The sequence below is a fragment of the Temnothorax longispinosus genome, chromosome 4 (assembly GCF_030848805.1).
Source record: "Temnothorax longispinosus isolate EJ_2023e chromosome 4, Tlon_JGU_v1, whole genome shotgun sequence".
NCBI lineage: Eukaryota > Metazoa > Arthropoda > Insecta > Hymenoptera > Formicidae > Temnothorax > Temnothorax longispinosus.
Window position 1 is genome coordinate 3,554,768 of NC_092361.1, and position 24,914 is coordinate 3,579,681.

General features: G+C 42.5%; 1 protein-coding gene across 1 annotated transcript in view; it reads right to left on the reverse strand.

Annotated features, from left to right (window-relative positions):
* The window catches only part of Emp (epithelial membrane protein), a 31,439-nt gene that overhangs the window by 3,113 nt on the left and 3,412 nt on the right, over positions 1-24,914 (reverse strand). The window contains exons 2-5 of the mRNA XM_071775030.1: positions 6,106-6,443; positions 4,474-4,971; positions 3,601-3,799; positions 1,524-1,732 (exon numbers count right to left, since the gene is read on the reverse strand). Of these exons, the coding sequence (XP_071631131.1) occupies positions 1,524-1,732; positions 3,601-3,799; positions 4,474-4,971; positions 6,106-6,443 (1,244 nt within the window). The remainder of the gene's footprint in view (positions 1-1,523; positions 1,733-3,600; positions 3,800-4,473; positions 4,972-6,105; positions 6,444-24,914) is intronic.

Here is a 24,914-nt window from a genome sequence, read left to right on the forward strand (position 1 = left end):
TACGTGCTGTCTCAAGTACAAAGGAGATTCTCGGAGTCGGAGAGTTTTTCTCCTTCTTTTTTTGTTCCTCCCGTCAAAGGACATCGCGACGCGAGGACGATGTTTTAGTGGCGTCGAGACGAGTTCCATTAATATGAATCATGAGCGAAAAGCGCGCGGCAATACGGCTCCTCTACGTGCGCGGTATTCAAACGCGGTACGCACGTCGTTGCCGAGCGGCCGTCCGTGCGAGACGGCCGAACGGCAGGCACGTTCCCTCGTCATTGTCGTCACCGGGCGGAGGTAGAGATGAAAATTTCACCTGCGCGACCGGCTCCGACGATGATGACGACGATTTGTAAGCGACGCGGTGTCCCGCGGTGTCCCGCGTTGTCCAGTAACGTAGGATAAGGGGGAACGAATCAAGGCGCATTGTGCGCGAATTCCTCCGCGGCCGGGGTATCCTTGAGAGGGACTTAATTTGATTCCGTTCGCATAAATAAATTCCTCGAATCGTCGCGTCACACTAATTTGATCGAGGTGGCTCATTAAATTATTCAAGATTTGGAAGGTTCTCAATCCGAGCGCTGCTGATGAATAAATAATTAATGTCTCTCATAAAGCTTGCCGATCCCGATCTCCCGTTTCTCCGTAATCAAAATTTTTATGTGTGCGAATCTCGTTTTGGAGGTGACCGGTATCGTATCATTTCCATTTTGAATGCTCGCTTCTTGCCATTTTTTTGTCTTCTTTTTTCTTCTCGCTCCTATCCTTCCAACTTGTAAGCCAATATGACGGAATGTCGCGCGCGCACTGTCACAACGAGACACTTCCGATATATTTTTAAATATATTTCTGTATTATTTTATTCTTATATGTTTTATGTTCGTCAACATGCCAGAAACGTACGACCCTCGTTTGCATCAAGACTCTCTCTCTCTCATTAAGATAATTAACAAAATTTATGCTACGTTGGCAGGTTTAACAAGCAATATTCTTAGTAGTTTTTTAGAACAATGATTAACAGCCATGAAAAAGCGGTCGTCTCTACTTTTTGCGTTAGCTCTCGCATCCTATTAGGATCTGCAATTTAATCCACGTCATAGCCGCGCTCGTTTAACATTTAACTACGGCTGCTGCATAATAATTTACACAAAACACGCAATGATTCATACGTAACTATTCAACATGAATTAAAATTTTGCAAGAAATTGACTGCAAACTCGATACTCATGCAACGCGTTTTTTTTTTTACAGCCTATCGTGGATAATGATAGATAGCAATCAAAAATTTTAACAATTGCGAGAGATACATCGCGTCAAGGATATATCAATTATAATTACCATTATGGATATATCGCATAAATTATGTATTAAGTTAAGACGATGTTTGCACGATATATGAACAGCGTGATATGTAATAATATATTATATTGTGTTATTACATAATTAATATCACGAGATCAATGGCTATCAGAACTATCAGATATATTGTCTGCGGACAATTGACGCCGGGGATAATTAAAAAAGTATCATATACTTACATCCTCAAACCACATAATGGGGAAAATTATGTCGGGGAACGAAGCAACCTGCTTGATGTCTCGCACTTGGCTGACCGCGAGATTTATCTGCACCCTCGCTCGCGCCTTCATGGCCGTGCCCATTATCGGTTGCACATCGATGTAGAGCTGATGCTTCTCAGCTTCCGGCGGCGATATGCCCGTGACAGCCTCCCGTAAGGCCGGATCGGCTGGAAGGAACGATCAAACCAGATAAACAACGATCGAGAATCTCAATCACTCGGTAGAACCAAGTTATTACTGTTATTCTCTCTTCTTCCTTCTTTCTCTTTCTTTATAAAAATAGTTGAATATACTATTAAAATTACGATTAGTAACCAATATATTTTTTTAATTTGTAATATCTAATTGTTACGCAATTTGTGAAATTAGAATGATAGTTTGTTTTTATGCAACGCGATTCAGCAGAGGTACCTGTTTAACCATTAGACCTGACTACGTTCGTGCCTTTACATAATAACGCGGTGTCAAAAGTCGCCGTGTGTGGTTACATTATATAAAATGGACACAATGCGTCGCAGTTAAATGGCGCTTAATCGTCGGTCGAGCGGATTTAAGAGCCGTACTTGAGACGCTTAATGTATTTCAAAACGCATAAACGCAACAGTAATGATAATGATGTTAACGAATCGGAATTCAACGATATCTCGTCCGTTCTTTCCCATCTTTTTTCTTAAATATTCACGACTACGAAGTCTTCTCGTTATTATTTTCGCATTTATAATTAAATAGCTTTAAAAAGCAGACGTTTATATAAGTGTCAATACAAAATAACATTCAATCGTCGTGCTCTTTCTTCGGAGAAGTTCTCAGAAATCCAGGTGCAGGAGTCGTTTAAAAAAAATTTTATGTCATCAAGAATTCGTCAAGAAATTTGCATTTAGAATATTTCTCGCTTGATCTGAGGCATCTTGCGTATTACTTACAAACGAAATCGATCGAGTATCTCGTATCTCACGCACATTTTATAGCGAGAGAACGGTTTTGCACGCGGCGGTGAAACGAGGCGTTGAATTGGGGCATCGTCTAAAATGCGGAGCGTTGAAAGTAAAAGTTTGCGGCGCGAAAATAAGTGCGATCAACGCAAGAGAAAAAGAGAGAAAGAGAGAGCAAGAAAGAGAAACAGCTCGCATAATATTCCGTGGGAGAATCGCAGCGGATGCGCGAAAGAGATTGTTCCTAGAAAAAAAAATAGGCCTCGTGGTAACAGACTGCTCGACCGATTCCGACTTCTAGTTTGTGAGTCGCGCGAAGCCGGAAGCGGCGCGACAGGTAGATCTCGCTTGTGAAACTGGCACGCACGTAAACGATCTTCGTTAACCGGCCTGTCGATCGATCGGTCGGTCGGTTACCCGTGAAGAAAAGGAGACGTATGTGGGCGCGAGTGGACGAGGAATCGCGCGGCTCTCGTTTGTCAGCGACCAGGAAATCGCTGACGAGCGGTCGCCTGCAGTCGCGGGGCCGGGGGGCCACACGGATAAGAAAACGTCGGCGACGAAGGATGCGGCGCGCGTTGCACATGACGCAAATAGATTTATCACGATAATCTGCTAAGAAAATAATTCGCGGCGCGAATTATCCGCTGCGCTTACGTAAAGACGATACACTTTTAGATACACGCGAGATTGAAGTAACGCGCAACGATCGGTTCACGAACGACGTATAATGTTATCTCGCAGTGTCGGGAGATTCACGACAATCCCGACACGATAGTTACGTCAAAGTCGGGTGATGTGTATCACGTTCCGCGATTAGGGAAGCCCGTAATCAATCCCGAGAAATGATAATAATAATTACGGCAAAAACAAGACGCGAGTACTTGTGCCGAGTGTTACCCAACCGATTCGCGTCATCTTGACGCATATATATATATATATATCGTCCGACATCGAAATATCGCAAGTAACTCCGATAAATATGATAATTGGCAATGATTAAAAATAGCCCCGAGTGTCTCGTTACGAGAGTGATTTGTAAACAAGGCTTCGCCGCGGCCGCCGCGCGACCAGAAAACCGCCGCGCGTTACGTGACACTTACCAAGGTAGAAATGCGGGAAAGTGAGGAGAACCGGCGAATCGTATTGGCACAGGGAGACATTGAATGTGCCTTCCGGTGCACACGGCGGTCCAGCTGGACAGTAACACTGCTGCGACGGTAGATTCTCCACCGTCGTGAAGACATTCGTCGGCGGGGAGAATCTGTAGCCGGGGATCCCTCCGGAGGCTATCACGTCGCGCTAAAAAAAAAACAATTCTCTTTGACGCACGATATTTCTTTTACTTGTAAAACTGGCACCGCCCTATTGAATAAGTAAACGCGTGACTTATATGATTGAAAACAAAATTGAAAAAATTCTAGGCAACAACTTAAAATATAGGTATATTAATTTTATTTTTCTGTACTTATTTTTCTAAAGTTCGGTCAATATTAATCGAGCTGTTCTTGAAGGGTCAAGCATCAAGATTGATATTCAAACGTAAATTGCTGATCCAAGATACCGAAATATAATGTATATTACTTAATTATTTTTTGACGCGCAATGCTTTCAATATTTTTTATTACGACAATTAGGAATGTTCTATTAAATAAGTAAAAACTTTGGGATTAACTTAAATTAAAAATATTAAAAATTTAAGTAAAATAACGTGACAGATAACTTTGTATTTTTAATATAAAAATTTCAATATTGATATATTTTTTTTATTATAAAAAATTAATTAACTATTGATCGAAATATTAGATGAATAATACGCATGTAAGACAGAAACGGAGACGTTTTCTCCGATCTTCCTTTCGTACTTTGCAACATTTAAAAATTGTTTGGCCGGAATGGATGGAGTCCGGGAAGGCCATCATCCGCCTTTGGTCGTATCAGCCGGATAATTAACGACGACCAACAAAAACACAAACCTGATAAACCAGCGGCAACGTCCGGCAGAGGTCCTTGTCGAAGACCTTGAGCACGGTCTCCTTCGTAATATGAGGCGGGAATATGCTGCCGTCGGTGCCCATGATGGAATCGCATTCCTGCGTGGTCCAGAAACCGAGGGCGTCCTTGCCGTTCCACCTGTCCATTAATCCGAATTTGGTGATGTCGGTAGTGCCCGTGAATATCGTGTACAGATCCGATCCGGTCGCGTTTTTGCCATAGAGGAGACCGAACTGATCGTACGGCAATTTTTGTTCTTTGGGCACGACGTCCTTGGCCAGCTTGAGCAGGGGATCGTCGTAGCCCCAGAGCAGCTGGCCGACCGACACTTCGACGAATGGCTTGATCTTCAAGATGTCCATGATGGACGCCATCGCCAGTCGCAGGAAACGAGCGGCGTGCTTCGACTGGCTGGTAGCCGATAGCATAGGAACGTTCGGCACGACGACCAGATCGTCCTCGGAACCGGTTGACAGGCTCTAAGATTTTAATAAGAAAGAAAAAAATAAAAATCTGACCGAGCCGGTTAATTGAATGCAATAACGGGAGAACTTGCAGAAGGATAAATGGACGATAAAAATTTGTTTTAGAATAGATAGAAAGAGGTAAAGATTAATAATTAAAATACATATATACACAATATATTAATAAAAAACATAACGTGTTGTAAAACTTAAGATATGACACAAAATAGTTAAATCGCGGTGAAATAAAAATAACTAAACATGAAATAAAGATAATAACAGAAAGTGAAAGAAATAGGTAAATAAAAATAACTATATATAGAATAATTTGCGATTGGAAGCAGAGAGAAAGAGAGAGAGAGAGAGTTTAGACGGGGAATGAAAATTCCACGTCAACCGCGAACTGATACAAAACTTCCGCATAATATTGACAAATATTTTCTTCCATAAATTTTCTCTCGGAGCAAAAACGATCTGTACATACATATTGTCTTTCTTGTCGTCGAATCGCGATAAAATACACTCGACTGCGCCGTGGAAACGTTTCTCTGACGAATGTAGAAAGTCGCGGCAGTGATTTCGATGCGCGAGCAAGAGTAACCGTGCGGTCGAGTCGGCGGAGAGGAACGCGGTCTATGACGGATTTAAATAACCCGGAGGCGACGTGACGCCTTCGATTGTCATTCAACACGGATTCGCTGGCTTTTCTTCTTAGCAGCCGACATAAATATTCTCGATAAAAGAACAATCAATGATCGTGACACATCCTGCGCGATAAAGACGCGCATTGTCTTGCATACTAATCGCGTTTCTCATAATAAAAATATCAGTCTCGGCCTCAACTGTTTTAATTGACTACCTTGGAAAATATTCGCGCGAAAAGAAAGCTAAGCATTATGCATGTACTCATATTTTGTAGAGAGCAGCGTAATTATAATTAAATTTAGATTTATGATGAAAAGTAAGCTTAGAAAAATTACAATTTCCACGGAAATCAAATATGGATTGAAAAAGCAAGATTGATGTAGCTTTCTAACGCGAGTTAAAAATATCAGATTTGATTCAAGCAGATTGTGAGTTTTTAAATCAATTAATAAGTTTTTAATTAGCATGGCATTACTATACCGTGCCATAAATTACTCAACTTACCGAATTAAAGACAAATGTCTTCTTGACTTTGTAGGTGACGGTACCATTGTCGTTGAATTTGATGTCCACCTTTTCCCAATGCTGCTCGTAAACGTACGGGCCCAGCTCTTGCAGTGCCGGTTTCTCGCCGTTGTTCAGAAACTCGTCGGCGTTCGTCACGTTGTAAATGTAAACTTGCATACGCGGCACCACCGGCGGCTCCTTCCAGAATTTGTACGTGCGGCCGCCCTCCGTTATCGCGAGCTCCTTATCCAGGACCAGGTTGATGAGATTCGGGAATAGAACCGCCAGGACGGCGGCCAGAATTATCAGCAGGACTCCGCACGCAACGGCCGCCCCTGAAGGGAGAAGAAGAAGAGACGGTGAGGATGAGTCATTGCCGTTAGTTAGAAGCGCGTGTCTTTTTTTTTAATGCTGAATGGAGTCTGCATTTAAAATCGTGAGAAATGAGTACATGTTAAAGTAAGCAGAAATGGAAAAGAATTCAGGATTCTCGTTTCCATTGTACACAGTTATAAAATTAATTCATTTCAATGTACGTTGCATAGAAGAAGGAAAAAAATTCTCATTACATGGTTTCTCGCTTCTGGACTCGTGATTTCGTGCGGCATCTCGCCGCGAGATAACGGTAGCCTAGCTAGGCGATCGCGACGCGTCGTTCCGAGATAAGAAAATTTATTCCCGCAGTTACACATCTTCTCGCGAGATAGATGCGAAAACCCGAAGGACGTGCGAGAGCGAATAGAAACGGCAGAAGTTTATTTCGCGAAGGTATAAATACGGAACTCCCATTCATTCTTATTCGGAGTCTTGTCGGGTTTTTCCTTAATCCTCTTTTTTTTCCGTCTCCTATCAGGCATAGCGAACCTGAAATAATCGACGAGTAACGCGATTATCTTTCACGGCAATCGCGAATGTGATTACGTCACGACCTTCGACCGAGGTCGTCGACCTAATCGATTCGATCAGCAGAAGCTGATCGCAAAAAGGAACGAGGACGGCTGGTTTTGGAAAAATACGTTCTTTGGCGGTCGTTTTCCTTCTCGCCGCCACACGTCGCGCCTGTATCCTGGATAAACTTTACGTTTATCCCGTTCAAGAGCAAAACAATTGCTGAGTAAACCAGTTGTAGTACCTTTACGCCTTTCTCGTAAATATTTATCCTTCAGTACGACCCGTTCCTCGCACGCGCGTCGCGCGTTATTATTTATGCACTTATGCGCCGCGCGCGCTTAACGCTCTGCGGTTACTTGCGGTGAACAAGTGCCTGATGACCGATTAATTGGAAAGAGATAAAGCGCTAACTCGAGATAAAAGAGACTCGTAAGACTGCATCATAATATTAAACAATTATTTCGCGCGTCGAAGGATGATGATTACGCGCAGACTGGTGGCAACTTTAAAGTCTATGAAGACGACTTTTGAGAGAGACATTTATGAGGTAGATATAAACGTAAGAAATATGTCTATCCTATTTCTCTTTAAATCCTAAAGCAGTACCTTTTATTTACTTTTTATTTCATATCTTTAAATTTCATATCACTTTTTAAGTCAAATGTAAAATCCCTTGATATTTTAAATTTAAATCAAGTGTAAAGTGTTCCTTGATATTTTATTGCGTAAGATCCCTTGATATGCATGAACGCACGACGAATTAGGAAATACGAATTAAGAATTGAGAAATTCTATCGTCCAACTTGATTATTTGGTAAGACTGAAAAAAGAGTCTTATTTCAGTATGAAGTTCGTCAAGGCCTTCACCTCATTAGGCAAATCGCAAATCGTTTGACTTAGATATCACCCGCGGGCGACTACAACGGTTTAGCAATAAACATTCACGTGTCAGTACAAATATAATTTTTGTGGCGAGGTTGGCCGTTACGTAAATTTCGCGCGTCGTTATGTTAGAAAAGTGACACGCATGATTAGCTGTCGCAAGTGTTAACGTTAAACTTATATTTATTTTCTTATTAGATATACATATTTAACCCTCCGTAGTCACACTGGGTCAATTTGACCCGAGCCTCAACTTTGCTCGTAAATATCTTGCGCGTATCTTTTTCTGGCGGGCATGACGCCCTCTAGCTGTAATTAAAAAAAACATTTTTTTAAAACAAATTTTTCGCGAATTTTTTTTATATGTTAAAAATTTCTGAGGCACTTCTTTTTTTATAGCGATCAATTTAGCAATATCGCAAGTGCATTTGAGAATTTTTTCAACACGATCGGTGGATTAAATGGTCAAATGGCGAACGATCAAAATTCGTCTCGGGTCAAAATGACCCAGAGTGACTTCCTTGTTTGAAAAAATAGGTGTGACTACGGAGGGTTAAATAAATATTCCATATTAATAACGAATCCCTTGAAATAAATAAATTTCTAGAATGTAACGACTTTTTGTGTCATTATTGTCGTCATTGAAGAAACAGCAACTCGATAAATGCGTATAAGTGAGTCTTAGATCTTTATTAGATTCTTAGAATATTTTAAGCTCTCCGCGAGATCATCACATCGATCGCGCCGTTTATTTTCTTCGCAATGTCGCGAAGTCTGCGGATCCATCAACGCGTCTTATCAATATCGCGTTCCTCTCCTCGTTCCTCGCGAGGAAATTACAAAATCACCACCTACGCGACACGCAAGCGGAAGAAAGCTGACCAGCGGCGGCATCGGCTGCACGATGCATCGATGCGCGCGTACGTCGGTCTCGCTTTCTAACAGAATCGCGCGAGTCGAAGTCGCGTTCGCGCGCCTGACGGAAGAAACGCGGGTCTCTCTCACCCTCCCGCCTTCCCTCTTCCTCTTCGTTTGTTCCGAGGTTCCGACTTTTCTTTTCCTGCTCTTCACGCGCGCGCACATACCTTACTTCACGCAGGGTGATGATGATTTTTGCACGGTTGTGGTTTTCATTGAAAAAAAACAACGGAACCGGACGCGCGATACTTATATATCGCGCCACGTAAGGCGAAACCAGTAACAGAGTGCAATGCGTGATAGATCGCGGTTGTCGAAATTTATGACGCGATATTAATTCTCTAAAGAACTCTGGGATGTTTTCATTTTCTCCTTTTGTTGAATGTTCATCTTATATTAATGTCCGATTTATCAAACGCAGAGTTCAATCATCACCTCTTCTTTCGCAAGGAATGAAGAGAGCGAATCGAGTCAGCGCTTTTGGATTTTTCGTTCTTATTCCTATCTTTCCACAATATACGCATTTTGTGATTAAGGCTGCGGTCCACTTAATACTAAAACATGCTTTCAGTGAAGTAAGAAGAAGAAGAACGCTTCAAAGCATTTGTATAGCATCAAGTGGACTTAAGACACATAAATAATGTAAATTTATCTGCCCTCGGAATTGAAAGTTGAGATTCACCGATGATCGCGATATCGGGTGTAACGTCTGAAACTAAAGAGAAAATGCAAGTAACCATTCTGACGTTGAGAAATACATCGAATGAAAATTTGCACAATATCCTCTCGCGCTTGTTTCTTTTTTTTTCGCTCGAGACCGTAATTTCTACTTGGTAGCCACGTTTGCTCGCTGTCGCGTAAACTCAGACGAGGGAATTTCTCTTATTCCGAGGCGTTATTATCGCGGCCACGTTTTCGAGTACTTGACCTCCATTCCCCTCGTAGCGCCGTCTAACTTTGTGAATGGTGCGCGATGTTGTACAGCACACGGTACATAGCTGGATCGTTATTCCACGCGTGGTATCTGGTAGAACAATAGCGTGTTAGCCGCAAGTGACCAACCGCGACGTGTACTGGAAGCCAAACCTGGGCATACCGCGATCTTACGCATACCTACGAGATCACGATCGACAAACTTTGTTCGACTCTGGACAATCAATATTTTCCGTCGAAAAGTTCTTTTTGCGGAAAGAATATTTACCTAATATCTGCGCAATCTGTTTCAATCCAAATTAGGTGTACCAGGAATATTTATTAACGATTAATACAAAATCGGACGCAAGATTTCAGTCTCCGCTCATAAAGGGCGTGGACTGTGGACACGCCGAATCAGCTTCCACGTAACATTGTATTCAGAAACTCGATCACTAAAGGAACATATGCGATTACTAAAGCGCATTTACGCAAGTGCGCTGAATTCGGAGTCATGTGTGGCATTCCGCGGTGATATACATATATATCCCCCCCGGTCGTTATGCGCGCGCGAAAACCAGCGTAAGCGTAAAAATCGAGCGCGCGGGAGATCTTGCGACACCGCTTTGTGTGCCACGCGGTACCGATTGTTCGGCGAAAAAGCCAATTTGCGTTAACAGTCACGTAGAATGATATGCCGGGCGGGACCGCGGCCTTCGGAGCGCGAATGGTCCCACTTTGTGACGTCCGGCGGACACGATCGGTGCAGGGAGTGGTCCGCGAACAAGGCTCAAAAGGGATTCGATCGAGGGAGAAAAAGAAACGTAAATTAATATTACGCACGTCGTCCGTAATTAAATCTCCATTTCGGACGATCCGAACTCGATGCGCGCGTCTCGCGAATGTCAAAGACATTAATTGCGAGGAGAGACGCATGCAGGGACGAACGAGGAGGGAAGGGGGGACGGGCGTATTATTAGCCCGTCGAAAAATTGCACGATTCGAGAAATCGGATGTTGCGTCGCGCGTAATTATCGATCGGCAAAGCGCGGACGGACGATTACAGGACGATAATTCTTTGTTGCCGAAGTTAGCTTCGGACACGTTCCCGCTGACATCGCGGTCGGAAGTTTTAACATCTTTCAACGAAACGCGACGCGAAACGCCGGATTCGATACAAATGTCATTCGATTTGCGATTTTGCCGTCCGAAACGATTCTCGAGATAGGGCGGCCTCGACAGCTGTTGCAAACGTCCCATAGACGGGCAATATCGATCGCGTCCTTTCGAGGACCGTGACAGCTCCGAAACGGTGTCCTCCTGTCGAACGCGAAGTCGATGGTCGACAACCATACATGCGCATCGACTGCATGCGCAATAAGCGACCTCGCCGTCATGTAATAGCTTCGTTCTTATAGGAGAAAGGATGTCTTCGCATGACGGATTCGAGTCGCACGAGACCGAGCGAATGCCTAGCAACGTACTCGACGATCGACGTGCATTACAGAGTACATTATGCATTCAAATACTTGCGACATTTTAGAATAATATTCTACAAACCGTATAATATAACGCGTCTAGCTCCTATATTATTTGTTTATTTATATCCGTTAAAAATCAAAGAAAATCAATTTCATTAATTTTCTTATAATCTTTCTTCGTTGAAGAGCAGTGTCCCTTTTTTTCAAGAAGGCTGCATTTCGACATGATGGACCTGTCAAAATCGCAGTTCCAAACGTAATCCTTAAACAAAATATAAGTCGATTTAATAATAACGAACGATCGTAATATTAGCGATAGTCGGATAAATAAAACCGTCGAAGTAGACACGGTTTAGACATCGCGAGGCACGATTCGGCGAACGAATCGTGAGAACGAGACGAACTCGCGGAGGTAAGATCACGACGAGCGGCCTGGCGAATCGATCGAAGCGAGGATTGAGAGTGCCGGTTTTGAGAGCTGAAAAGTTAATTCTGTTCTCTCTCTCTCTTTCGAGACTCGCCGAGACTCGCGTCGGGCATGAAAGAATTCCGTGGTGTAACGACGAATTAATTATGCGAGGCACATGTACGTCTGACGTCACACGATTGACCTTACGAACACCGTATACGAGTGATAATAAAGTACGATTTTCCGTTCTCTTTTTTCGGCCGATCATCACGGCCAATCGACTTTTTATTATCGATTAATTAAAACAACTTAAATCGGAGCCTCGATCACGCGACACGCACGACAGACAGGTACGGTAAAAAGTATCATAAATGCAAAATTGTAACCTTTCAGATTTATTGGTTCAAGGTTTCGTTCAATCTTTCGTATGTAAGTACGACTTGTTAAAAAAAGGACAAAGTGTGAATATTTTGATGAAAATTTCGTGCATTGCTTAGAGGCCACGACTTTAAAATGTCATGTAGGAACGATAGCAGGAAAACGAATTTAAAATTGCAAACGCACAGTACTGTACATTGGTATCGTTGCTACGTAACTTGGAAGAATAAGTAGTAGTATGAAAAACACATGAAACACGCCGAGGACAATAAATCCGCGCCTTGTGTGTTGTGTGCGTGTACGGCCATTGACTTTCATTGCAATATAATTTATGTAAAAATTTTAAGGCCTTTTTAGAGTTAGAGCTTATATTTGCGGCTGCTGTGCAAATATTTAACGCAGCGATTGCTTAACATTGAATTTTGCAATTCGAGCGAGTTAATTATCCATTCTCCCATTACAGGACCTTCTTTTATTTTCTTCTCGTTCTCCGCGCTTATCATTAATTAGTTATTAGTATACAATTAGTATATTAAGCAAGATTCGTAATGCACCGTAACATAATTGCGATTATTTACCGCTTCCCCGTGCTCCAATGCCGTCGTTATCGTTATCGTTAGCGTTACCACCGACATATCAAAATTGCATTCCGACCGAATTCTTTCGGCGCTATTGAAAGAATCTCGCAACGCACGCGCTTTCGGTAAGCACGCGGTGCGGCCGGTCGCCGCTTTCTAAATTTCCACGCGGCAAAATCGATACCGCGCGCGATCTAGAGCGTAATCGTTGGCCCGCACACCTGCATTAACGTCGTTAGCGATAAATATACACGCTTATTTACGCTAACGTGCGCGCCACGCGGCTCATACGCGTATGTATGGGTTTTAACACGATGCGTCAGAGCCCTGGAGACTTTAATGAAGCGAAGCGGTAATAATGGTCGCGCGGTGTATGCACGTCGCAGCTCGACGGAGCTCGCGGCGGACTCGAGCGAAGAAAGTCTCGCGCCGCAGCCTCCTCTCGGCTCGCCATAATAATCGCGATCGAAACGCGGCGGCGGGCTCCGCGGGCTCTGTGCCTCCTTCTCTCTCGTGGGAAGAAAGTTACGCTCTCCTTATCGATCGTCATAATCCTTACTCGCGTGCGCGTACACTTGCACGCGAGCACGCGCGACGCACGCATACGCATACACGCGCGCGCGCGCGCGCGTGAGATTCGCTCTGCCGGGATTTTTCTATTTTCTCGTCTCTTCGCGCGCGGAATCGTCCACGTAACGCCGCGCGCCGCCGGGAAAGGAAAGTTACGCCAGGCCGCAAAAAGACGCGTATAGCATAATCGGCTCTTTCCCCCCGCAACCCCGGCCGTCGCCGCGACACGGTAATCGATTAACATTCTATTAAACACGGCGGCGATTTGTGTCATTATTGTGAAACACGGAGGGGATTCCGTATTGAAATTCGATGCGGAAGTGAGAATCTGTCCTCACATTCTTGGATGAAAGTGATCTCATTAAAGTCGCTGAGTTTAATTATATTAGTAAATTATTAATATTGAAATAATTTAATTATACTGTAATTATTAATATTGAATCCCTGGATTATCTGTATAAAATAAAACCTCGAGTTATTCTGTTAAACGAGCTAAAGAATGTTTAAGAATCTAGAAAATAAAAATAGCAGGTATCTGATATTTTTTTAGAGATTATTAGATTAAACGGGAGCGAATCTCCGACCGAACGTCCATGACTTTGAGAATATCGCGATGATCGCGCGAGCTTTTGCAACATCATCGAAAATTAATGTACATTTGGTCTCCTCGTGATTAGACCGGTTTTATACGTGATAGACAGACGCGACGCACATCGTAAACATTTACACATCGCCAGAGAAGTGCCAGTTGCTCATTAGATCAACGCGTTGCTCAAGAGAAAAAAGTATTTCGATGTTAAAACATAACAAGGTCGTCGTTAACATATATAAAGCTATTTATATGCAGTAGTTGCCCCATCGAAGTGCAAAAGCTTTAAGAAGCGCAACGGCGAAAATTCTCAGTCGTGTTTTACGTAATCCGCGCAAAATCTCGATCGTCATAGGGTCGTACAACAGAAAATAAAACCTAAAATTCAACTTATTTAAAATTCTAGTCTTGTATGAGAAATATGATCAAAACGAAAAAGAGAAAAAAATTATAAAAAATCATTTACATTCCACGAACGTAACCGCGCGTTACTAAACGTATGTTTCTAAATTATGTTTCTAAACGCGCTTAGAGTGCATCAAAAAGACGAAGAATACTTCATTTTGATAAATTTCACAATTTTCCTGGATTATTCAGACTCTAGTTCTCCGGCATTCTTGCGTCGGTCTGGAGTGCTCTATTTATGCTCGTACGACGCGCAGGCGGGGCTGATAATACATAATGTCTTTCATTTGTCGCGTCCGACTGGTCTGTTTACTCTGTTTTCGCGAGGAAACGCGCGAGGACGAGCGGCGCAATTACGCACAACTACACGCGCACCGAGGTGCGACGACGATAACAACGAAGCGGCCGGGAGCGTGCATGGACAGAGAGGAAAAGCGGAAACGCTCGTTAACGGGAATCACGAAGGTGATGCACGCCGCATGCTTGGCGACATAAAGTACATATCACCTTATAATACGAGCGCGACACGGGCGATGCGCTATCGCGATATATATATCGCGATTTAGGATCGCGATTCGCGTCGTCGTCGGCGACGGGGACCACCAGGAAACGGTCGGGAAGACGAACGGACGGAAAGTTACATGTCTTATTATCGCGCACGCGATTTACCCGCGCGCGGATAGAAAGACGGTGGCATCATCGCGCAATGCGCAAGAAAGCAGGAAAAAGGCGAACCGGTGAAAGGATCGCGACGACGAGGCGACGTGTCCGAGGAAAAATGGCGCAACGTCCGAGCGCAACGTCGCGGAAATTCCTATTGTTTACCCGCGCGCGATCGCGCCGTCTATTCATAGCGCGGATAATGCGTCCAAGGTTGATTGCGAGAATCCCGCGAGAAATTCCAAGTGCAAGCAATTACTGCTCCGTCGTACACAATGTTTCGAATAATGAAGATTAATGAAACTATATTTTTAATAGCTACATTGCAGATCGTATATCGAGTCTCGAGAGAAAAAATGTCTTTATAAATAGCTCGCGAAATAATTCTTCGCGGAATACAGTGTTTGACTTTATTCAACCGAACGTTTGCTCTCAAAATAACGCGCGGTTTCTCCTAATTGCTTGCCTTTGCCTTCTATTTTACTTTCGCCGCAGAAGCAATTTGCAAGCTCGATTAGTTCACGGGGGATAATGAGGAAGGGATGAGTCACGTTAGTCACTCATAAGGGGAATTGCTTTGCAGGCATTAGCGCTTTGGGATGACATAATGCTGAATTTGTTATACAATTTATCGCCGATGTACGGAAACGGTTCGCTTCTCCGACGAGCTCCGCTCATCAAGCCTCGGCGTCGTGTGTCGCTTTCTTGCGCGTACGTCGCTTTCGGAAGAATCCACGTGCTCCGTACTCCGTGAACAACCAGATCAACGATCCGCGGGAGATCGCGTTTCGCGCGATAGAGAGGGGAAAGGAGAAAACAAATGGGACATCAGGAAAACGCGCGCGGTGCAAAGCGTCGGCAATTAGGCGTATCGTGGATATGGGGAACGGGACTTTCGGCGCTCCAGTTCCCACCTTCTCGCGAGATACCGAGATCTTTGTTCTCACGCGTGCCCGATATCATCGCCCCGTTGCTACTGTTGACAATGCAAAGTATCCCCCCGTGGGATACAACCGCCGTGTCTTTTCAGCTCCCCCCTCCCCCCTTCCCCCGCCCGTCCGCGCGTGTCCTGGCGTCGCCGGAAGTCTCTTTTCGATCGCAGACACCGGAGAGCGGAACGGAGAAAGAAGCAAGTGACGAAATGTCGATTGCCGCGTCGGAACCTATTTCGAGAGTACGGCATTTAAAAAGAGATCAGAGTGATGCGGTTTGTTAGGCACGCGGTTATACGATCTCCTGAGATTCCCGTTATACCGTAAGTGGAAGAAATACGAAATAACACGTCTGCTCCGTACATTTCTTTTTTTCTTAGATGTACATTTTACGTGTGTGTATTCATATATATGTACGATATGGCCGCACGCGCGTATATATACATACAATTTGCAAGCGGCGCCGTTGCACGCAGAAACTTTCTAACGTACCTGTGCATTCGCACACCGAACGATTATAAAATTGCAGCCTTAAACGAGCGGATCGTGCCGTGCGTGTAAACGTTGACTGTTGAGCGCGAAAAACTCGGCAAAACTAAGGAAATAAACTCAACGCATTGTAATAAGAAGCGTAAAAACGTAAGAAAAGGACGAGGAAATGTTAAAACTGCTTATTCGACGTACAGCCTTTTTTTTTAACGGATGCGACGGTCGTCGAGATCCTGCATTTATCTTCGCAAAGAAAGAACGAGAAATTTTTCTCGATTTTATATTCAATGTAATTAAATATCACAGATACGCACACGCATGGAATTTAGTTCAATCTGGTATCATATGCTGCCTTTGTACGAAGACAACATATGGTTTGGTTTTTTCAGCAACAAACGATTTAACAGGCGTTATCATCCCGAGATGCGTGCGGGATAAGCGTGTAATTGCCACGTGGGGCGTTGGAAACGGTTCTTGTCTTTTTTTCCCTCCGTCACACGGTGCATTACGAAACTGGATGAATTGTATGTAAAGATAAGAGTTGCGGCAGGCAAGTCGCGGAGCTTATAGACTTAGCTACTTTCGTAATTTCTCGCGGGCTGCGAGGCGATTCTCTCATCTTTTCATCTAACGGTAATTGCCGCAAAAGATGTTACTCATTGTGGCGTCTATTCTTAACTTTTACCCGCGCCGTGCCTCTAATGCGGGCCGCCTGTTATTATACTTAATCTTATTACCGCGAAAACCGCGCCGGTCCAGGCCGGCGCGGTACAAAAGTAACGGTGCGCACGAGCTGTTTGAGCGAAAAAGACCGAGTGAAAGTCCAGTTAGTTTCGAGAGTGATTCAAGATCGATCTGCCTCGCCGCGAAACCTTTAATAGATAAATTCATTACACCGATCGCCCGTAGAAATACTAATACGCCAATGATATCCGTCTGCAAATACATTTTAACGCAAAGCGAGGTAGCAAAGTGTTTTCGTAATTCTTTTTCTTCGCGGATTCAACAATGTACTACTCGAAAGACGAGATTTTTATTGTTGATCGTTCATCGAGCGAATGAATCGTTAAAATCAATAACGAGCACTTCTCTCGTTTTGCCGAAGATAACCGATTAATTTATAATGTATTCGCAGTTGAATGACAACGTAAATCCGGTTTTTTTTCCTTCAGAAGAAGAACTTTGTGCTGTAAAAACAGTCGTAATGTAACATATTCTCTCATAAAATTTGTTATTTAACTCTGCCATTACATAATTAATCATTACTTAATCTTTGGACATTGGTCGTCGTATTCATAGATAATTTTATCCAGTCGCAACAAATAAGCTTTTCTTAGAATAATATAATTTTTGCAGATATACACTTAGAGCTCAAAAGTATTTGCTACCTTAAAAAAATTGATTAGAGATGAGGTAATTAATGAAATTTTAATAAAAAGTGAACTGAAATGTTAACGAAATGTCGGAATCAAATAAAAAATTCGCGCGGCCGCAACCCCCAAACTCAATTCTGAAAAATTTGCAGATTTTTTTAAGCTGAAAGTATAAATAGACAAAGAAACAATTGTTCGAATAATTTAAATCGATAATATTTTTCATACGAGAGAGAGAGAGAGAGAATCTCGTGTCAATCTTTTAATTTACATTACTGGGGAACAAATATAATCGAATATATTGAATAATATAATTTTGCGAGGGCAAGTAACAGATTTTTCCTTAAATATTGAGTCACGTTGTTAACGTACGCGTGTTTCGCGGGTGCTGGTACAAGTCACACGGTCGCGCAATCCCTGCGAATTCTAGCCATTCACATGAAGCTGGCTCGCTTTCGAGACTCGTGCGATAAGAGCACACATACGTCGGACGTTATTAATTAATTTGACACAGTTTGCGCGAATCGAGCCGAAAGCAGAGGCGGCGTCCGCATTCCGCGGATTATGACACACCGCATATCCGCACCGGATTCGTCCGTTTCTTCGTGAGCCAACGCGGCTTTTGATTACTAAGATTTCGCTTGCGAGAGTATAAAGACTAGTATAGAAACAGTAAGTTAAGAATATAGTAAGACACCGAGAGAAAGTATGAAAAGGTGCAAAGGTGTTCTCTCTTTCTCACTCATTTCTATCTTTCACCCTCCCTCTCTGTTTGGCACGACGAAATTGAAAATACTTTCATCGAAATTGAGATTGCTTTCTACGCTGCGCGAAATGTAGGCGCTTATTATATATCTCTTGTTTATTATTTCTTTAAAAAAATCAGTTATTATATCACGGATCATGGAGAAGTAGAGTAAAACAATTCTCTCCACCTTTTGTGTACAATTTCTCTTTTAAACGGATAGAAAAGTGTTCCACATTTCTTTTCGACGTTTTTAAATCGACAGGAACGGCACTTGATTTCAGAGAGAAGATGTCGAGTCGAATGAAGCTACGTAACGATGGGCGCTAACGAGATTTTATTCTTTTCAAACTGATATTATGTATTATGCAAGTGAACTCCTACGGAACATCTTCGGCATATGACCGCCGCGCCGCGCCGACGTAATCAACGCTGGCCATCATTTGTCACCGCTAATCTTCGCGTGACATGTTACATCGTTCCCCCTCATTAACCTTTCAACCGAAAGCTTCTTCTTCCGCTGTCTCGGCTTCAGTCGCGCTCGTGGAAAACAGTGAAGATCTCAGTTACGTCAAGCATCAACCGACCGAACAATACCTACTCCATTATTTTTATTTGCAGTTTCTATCCTTCCGTATATCGTATTCAAAGAGCCGTATTCAAGCATAGATGTTCGTATTTCTTTCGTCTTTTCTTAAACATAATTAGATAAAATCTAACTACACGTAGCATAATATAACAGATATTATTTAACTGCACAGTTAATAGTAGTTAGATAAGATCTATTACATTACTACTAGTTAGATAACATTTGTCTATCCTAAATTTCTGATATTTCTCATATGCCATACATATATCACACAAAACATACAAAAATCACACTAGCCTGGTATATTGGGATTTTGGAAGACATTTCGGGACATCTTTCAAATATCTAAAGTATATAGGTACTTCGACGAATTAAGTTGTTTCCGAAGAAAACAGCTTGAAGAAATGCCACCTTATAACATCATTCCTGCAGCGATACTCTCGCTGTTTAAAGATCTCAGCGTGTAAACTGCGCGTTCGTATGTCGAAGAGATATAAAGTCCGTGTGAACAATGCGCGCAAACAATGTACTTCCGTTGCTTATTAGTACGGTAATTTCGCGCGACGACGCCGAGATCTAAAGGATCCGTCGTGTCCTGCACCAGCCGGCCGTGTCCGCGATCGAGCCGCTAAAAGGCGCGTTGCAAGGCAGGTTTTCGTCCGGCCGCGGAGGCGCGTTCCGTGCGCACCGCCTCGCCGATCGAGCTGCATTCCTACCGAGCCAATAACGCAGCCAGTCGTTGGTCTCCAGGCCACTGAGCTGTAATAGCAGGTCGGGTCTCCAATCGACAATCGCGCGTAAAGTCCACCTCGACGGTGTGTTCTCGACTTCAAACGAAAATGCTTCTCGGAGTTCGTCTAACATAATAAGCGAAGAAGCCAATCGATATCTCCGCGATAAGTTCAATGTCCGATAATTTTTGTTCTCATATTTCGTGGTATCTACGATGATCCATTATGACCATTATCCTTTCGAGAAGAATTTTTCTCCGGATATCGGAGGTTCGATAAGTCGAGTTGTGAGCGAGAAGAGAACTTCGGAGGAGAAAACTCTCGGAAAGAAATAAAGCGCTCTGGTCGAGCGAACGTTAGAAAATTAATGTAAATTTTTTTGCAACTCGTAAGACCGACTTTCTCGTGCATATGTTCTCTCGAATGTGCGAGTTGGGCTACCCGATTTCGTCAGATAAAGCGAAGCGAGATCGGCGAAGGGAGATAAGCGCGCGCTCGCGAATTCTAGAGCCGCGCGTCCGCGTCTATCGAGATGAGAGAGCGAACGAGGAAGGGAACCGAGTAATTTCATCAAAGCTCAACTTCGTGCTCTGCATATGCCCGGGCATCGCTCGCTCGTTCGCTCTCGCGCATTTTGCAATCGCACGTAGTAAAGAGAGAGAATCCCGCGCGCGCGCTGTTGATTGCTATCGTAAATAAGAGGCCCATAATGAGAAACGCCGAGTTTCCCCGTTTCGACGATTCAATGGGAGCGCGAATGAAGCCCGGGTTCGTTGAACTCGGAACCACCAAAGATCACGCGCCGATTCTTTTTGCCGATCGCCATCATGCCCGCGAGAAATAAAGAGGCGTGTAAGAGCGTTAGGGAGCACCGAAGAGAAATTTATCTTGTGAAATTATCTCGTGAAATTATCGTTCTCTAATCCCCCAAAAAATTCGGAATAATGACCGGAAAAAAATTTGCCGCAATCCAAACGAGTGTGAAAAACAGAGAGCTACACAACAGTTAAACCTGGCTGCATCTCCTGGCTTCCGTCTTGAATTATAAGGCAAGCCGGTTTCAGCGGTCTACCGTCCGTTTTTAGATCGCAGCTGTTGTCATAACGCAAACAGAGAAAGGAGTTTTGCCAATTGCGAAATTAATGATAGATAAGTCACATTTCAGAATCGTTAAACATTCGTCGAGCCGCTGATTTGGTATCTGGTATACTAATTCTTAATTTGCGTTCGCGATATGTAGTTTAAATGCCTCGCATGCTTACTACATTGCTGTGTGTCTTACGAGTCAGAATATTCAATGTTATAAGGCATGGTGTGGTGGTAAGGCAGCCTTCGATAAAACCTTCGCTCGCGCCTTATTTTTCCTTCTCTTTATCTCGATCGACGAGGAACTGCTCGAACGCGAGAACAGTAGCGCTTACCGATCTTGTTTACAGTATTATCGTCGATATCGGAAGTCGTAATAGTATTTCTCTATGTCGAGGAAAAAACCGAACGCGATGAAACTTTTTATTGCAGGAATTTTCCTCATTACTGGTAATCTGCAGTCGTAAAGTCAAAATTTGCACCGTTCGTGGGAAAATGTCGGCAAATTGGTCGCTTTCGCTCGGGAAGCGAAAAAACGGGGACGAGAAACTCTTCTTGAGAATCGATATAAGAATTATCACCATTCATAGTCAATTCACTTTTTTAGTATATGTACTGCCGAAGCAAGTACACATAGAACAAACAGAATAAATATATTTTAATACATATCGAATTATGAATATATATAGTAAATTATAGTATAAAAATATTACATCTCGTAGATTCGTTGCCTTAAAGTGGATGGGTTAAAACTGATGACGGCAAATATTTAATCTTAAAAAAAAAATTGAACGACAGTTCACAGTAGCAGTATTATAGTAGAGTATTTAAAACTCCCAAGCTCCCCAAGCTTGACGACCAATTTCAAATTTAATTATTGGATATTTATAAGAAGCTCAAAACATGGCAGCAAATACTTTTTTTAATCGTATTCACCATTATGTTGTGGTACATAGCATACCTTTATCATTATCACTTTAAACATAGGTAATTTAACACATATGTTATGACTAACGACTAACGAAGAGCTAGTGTCGCTGCTAGAGAGAGAAACACAGAGAGAAACACAACATGCACACCAGAGAGATTTAGCACTATTGAAAAATGCCGAACACTCCCAAGCTCCCCAAGCTTGATGACCAATTTCTAAATTTAATGTCTCCTCCGAAAGATAGCCCAGTTTTCTCCGCACGAGCCCCACTCGTGCGGGGGGTGCAGTTTGGAATATAAAAATTCCTGTGATCAGGTGGACTCACTGCCACCTCACTACTTCGAGTCCACTAGAGCCATGTAAATATGGAATGTTTTTCCGAAGCTGCGCCCCTCCGTGCAAGATAGGTTCTTGTGCGGAGCAAACTGGGCTCTTTCGGAAAAAGACGTTAAGCCGTTGGTCCAAAGGGTTAAAGTGAGAGGAGAAAGGGTAGTCAATTCACGAAAGGGTAGTCAATTCACGAGGAAAGAATTTTAAGAGTAGACACCAAAAAATAACACGACAGCTCTTTTGAAAAAAGACAAATGCTAAACTCTAAAATATTCCAAACGTGAAAACGCTGTAATTATAATACATAATATAAAAATTATGCTATATATTATATATTATAAATACTATAAGAAACTAAAATTCTGGAAGTGTTATTTAAATATTTCTACATATTTTATACATTATTAAAATTGTATGAATATATACTTCTTTCATTTAGAGAGATAGAAAAGAGTATATTTTTCGCATTAAAATAACTCGATATTCTCATAATCTCGTTCTTTCTGATAGAGAACGATTTTCTGGAAACTGGTTTTTACGCAAAATTTACAATTTCTATTCAAGTGTCGAACGTAACATATCCGCAGGTTGATAATAGGAATCGATAATTGTTGATATTGCAAACTTTTTGTTCAAGCAAAAATATAATGAAGTGCAGCGGTGCATATGCAAAAAAGTATGCATGTGCACGTAAAGATATGTAAGTGTGGCGATTACTTCTTACATAAGAGTGCTTCCTGTTCTTACGCCAATCACCACATAATATGTAAAACATTACCGGGCCTGTCTCGGATATCTATCGCGCCTAGCGTGTCACTTGTACGACAGAAAAAATAGCGTTGAACTGCAGTAATAACACACTATCATTTTTTTCTCACCGACCACTTTTCTCGCGTTGATTATGACATTTCATCTATTCCTCTATCTCTATTCACAAATACAAAGAGATAATACATTTTAGCAAAGAAAGCATTTCAAGAACGTGTCTTATTAGGATTAATGAAGGACTGCAAGAAAAAGTGTATTCCTAATTTATATAAAATCCGGTTTTATACATATAAATAACGACTTGATATTACACTTCATAAATATTTGAAATATTTTTTTGTAAATTACATCAGTCTCACACCTGCACTTCTATATCTCTAATTAATTTAAATTTGTTATACCTTATAATTTATCAATGCATTGTCTCAAATAATCTTGTAATTTACGGCATGTTATTTAAAATATAATTTTTATTCCTGACTCAAGGAGGGATAAGCTCAAGGATCAAAGGATTGCAAGTACGTAACTGAGATATCGATTAGCATTCTCATATATGAAAACATATATCGAATGCCTTACATATGCACGCGGACAAACGTTCGGCGGGGAAAAGCAGCGGCGATAGAAGGCAGGTATACAATGCACTTCGCTAACGATCACGGAACTTGCCCGCGGACAGATAGTCCGAGGCCGACGTGAACGTGAACACTAATGGTCGCAAAGTTCATCCGCGTCGCGAACAAACAACCCGTATGTCTCGAAAAAGACGTCGATTTATTTATGACACACTACTTTGTATAGTTATCAACGATTATTCTCGCAACTTTTTTGTCTTCTCTCACGCATTATTTCCATTGTCATTATCATTGTCGATCAGAAGGACTTTAAGCGCGAATCGATCGATCGACCCGCCTCTCGAGCCGGCTCGCCTGGTCACGAATAATACGAATGTGAAACAAGCCTCTTTGACTGACACAACACGAAAGAAAAACGCGCTGATCGCGCGGCAGTTGTGAGCAGCCCACCAGCGAACCCGACCAACCGACCTTTGAAGTTAATGGTATCGCTTTGACGAGGATAACCGGTGCAAAGCGATCGAACGATCCGGTATACTGATTTATACTTCGCGCGAGGTATAATCAAACGGTTAAAGCAGCGTAAAGATGTGTTTAAGGAAGGACTTTGAGTGGAAAAGATAAGAGATATCCTTGGAACAATCCCTGTAATCAAGAGACTAAACTCCTCTCGCATTTCTATTTTCTTCTTTCATTATGGTTTCATATGTTCTTATACAAGAGAAATCGCGTACTCGTCAGTTTCAATCATATTACTTTGCGCGCATTTTGAAGGTTTTTCATGCCTTAGAAGCACTTATGTAACGTGTCATAAGGTCATGATTTCATGAAGAAGAAACGACGATTCTTTAGTAAAAGATTCTACGATAAATTCGGGATTCGCTGCCATACGTCACGAGACGTCAGTCCGAAATTAAAATTCCGTTAAGGTAAAGTTCTATTCTATTAAAGACGAGATCCAGGAAGAATATCATGGAAAATAGTTCGTTACATCATCATGTGGTTGCGGGAATAATAAAAGCGTAACGTGACTCTCTTCGTTGGAATTAATCTTCAATCGTGACGTCTCTCTCGAGGTAGACACGCAATCGGAGATTGAAGCCGGTACCTCTGATGAGCCTGCTGATGATAGTGCGATACGCGAAGACAAACTTCGCGTTTACTGAACGGTAAATACGGTATTATCGAGCGACAACGTACGTGAAAACGTGACAGCTTGACTATTCATCGATATCTATAATACCATTAATCGTATAATTTCTAAATGAAAAAGAAATTAAATTTTTATCGAAGAGATTAAAGCAGACGAATGAAATAAAGAACAATTCTGCTTAATAAAAATAGTACATTTTATCTCTGATTCGCAAAGTTATTCGTACGTAACGTTTTATTTCATTCTGACGAAGAATTTCCTAATTTTCCGGGAACGCCCCGCGGATTAATAACGCATGCTTTAATGACGGTCGAAAACTCGCCGAAATTATATACATTCGGGGCCACGCTTCATTTCGCGCCATGGTGCAACGGACCCGACACCTGATTGCGAGCGAAAAAACTTTCGGGCCACTTCACGAACTCTCGTGG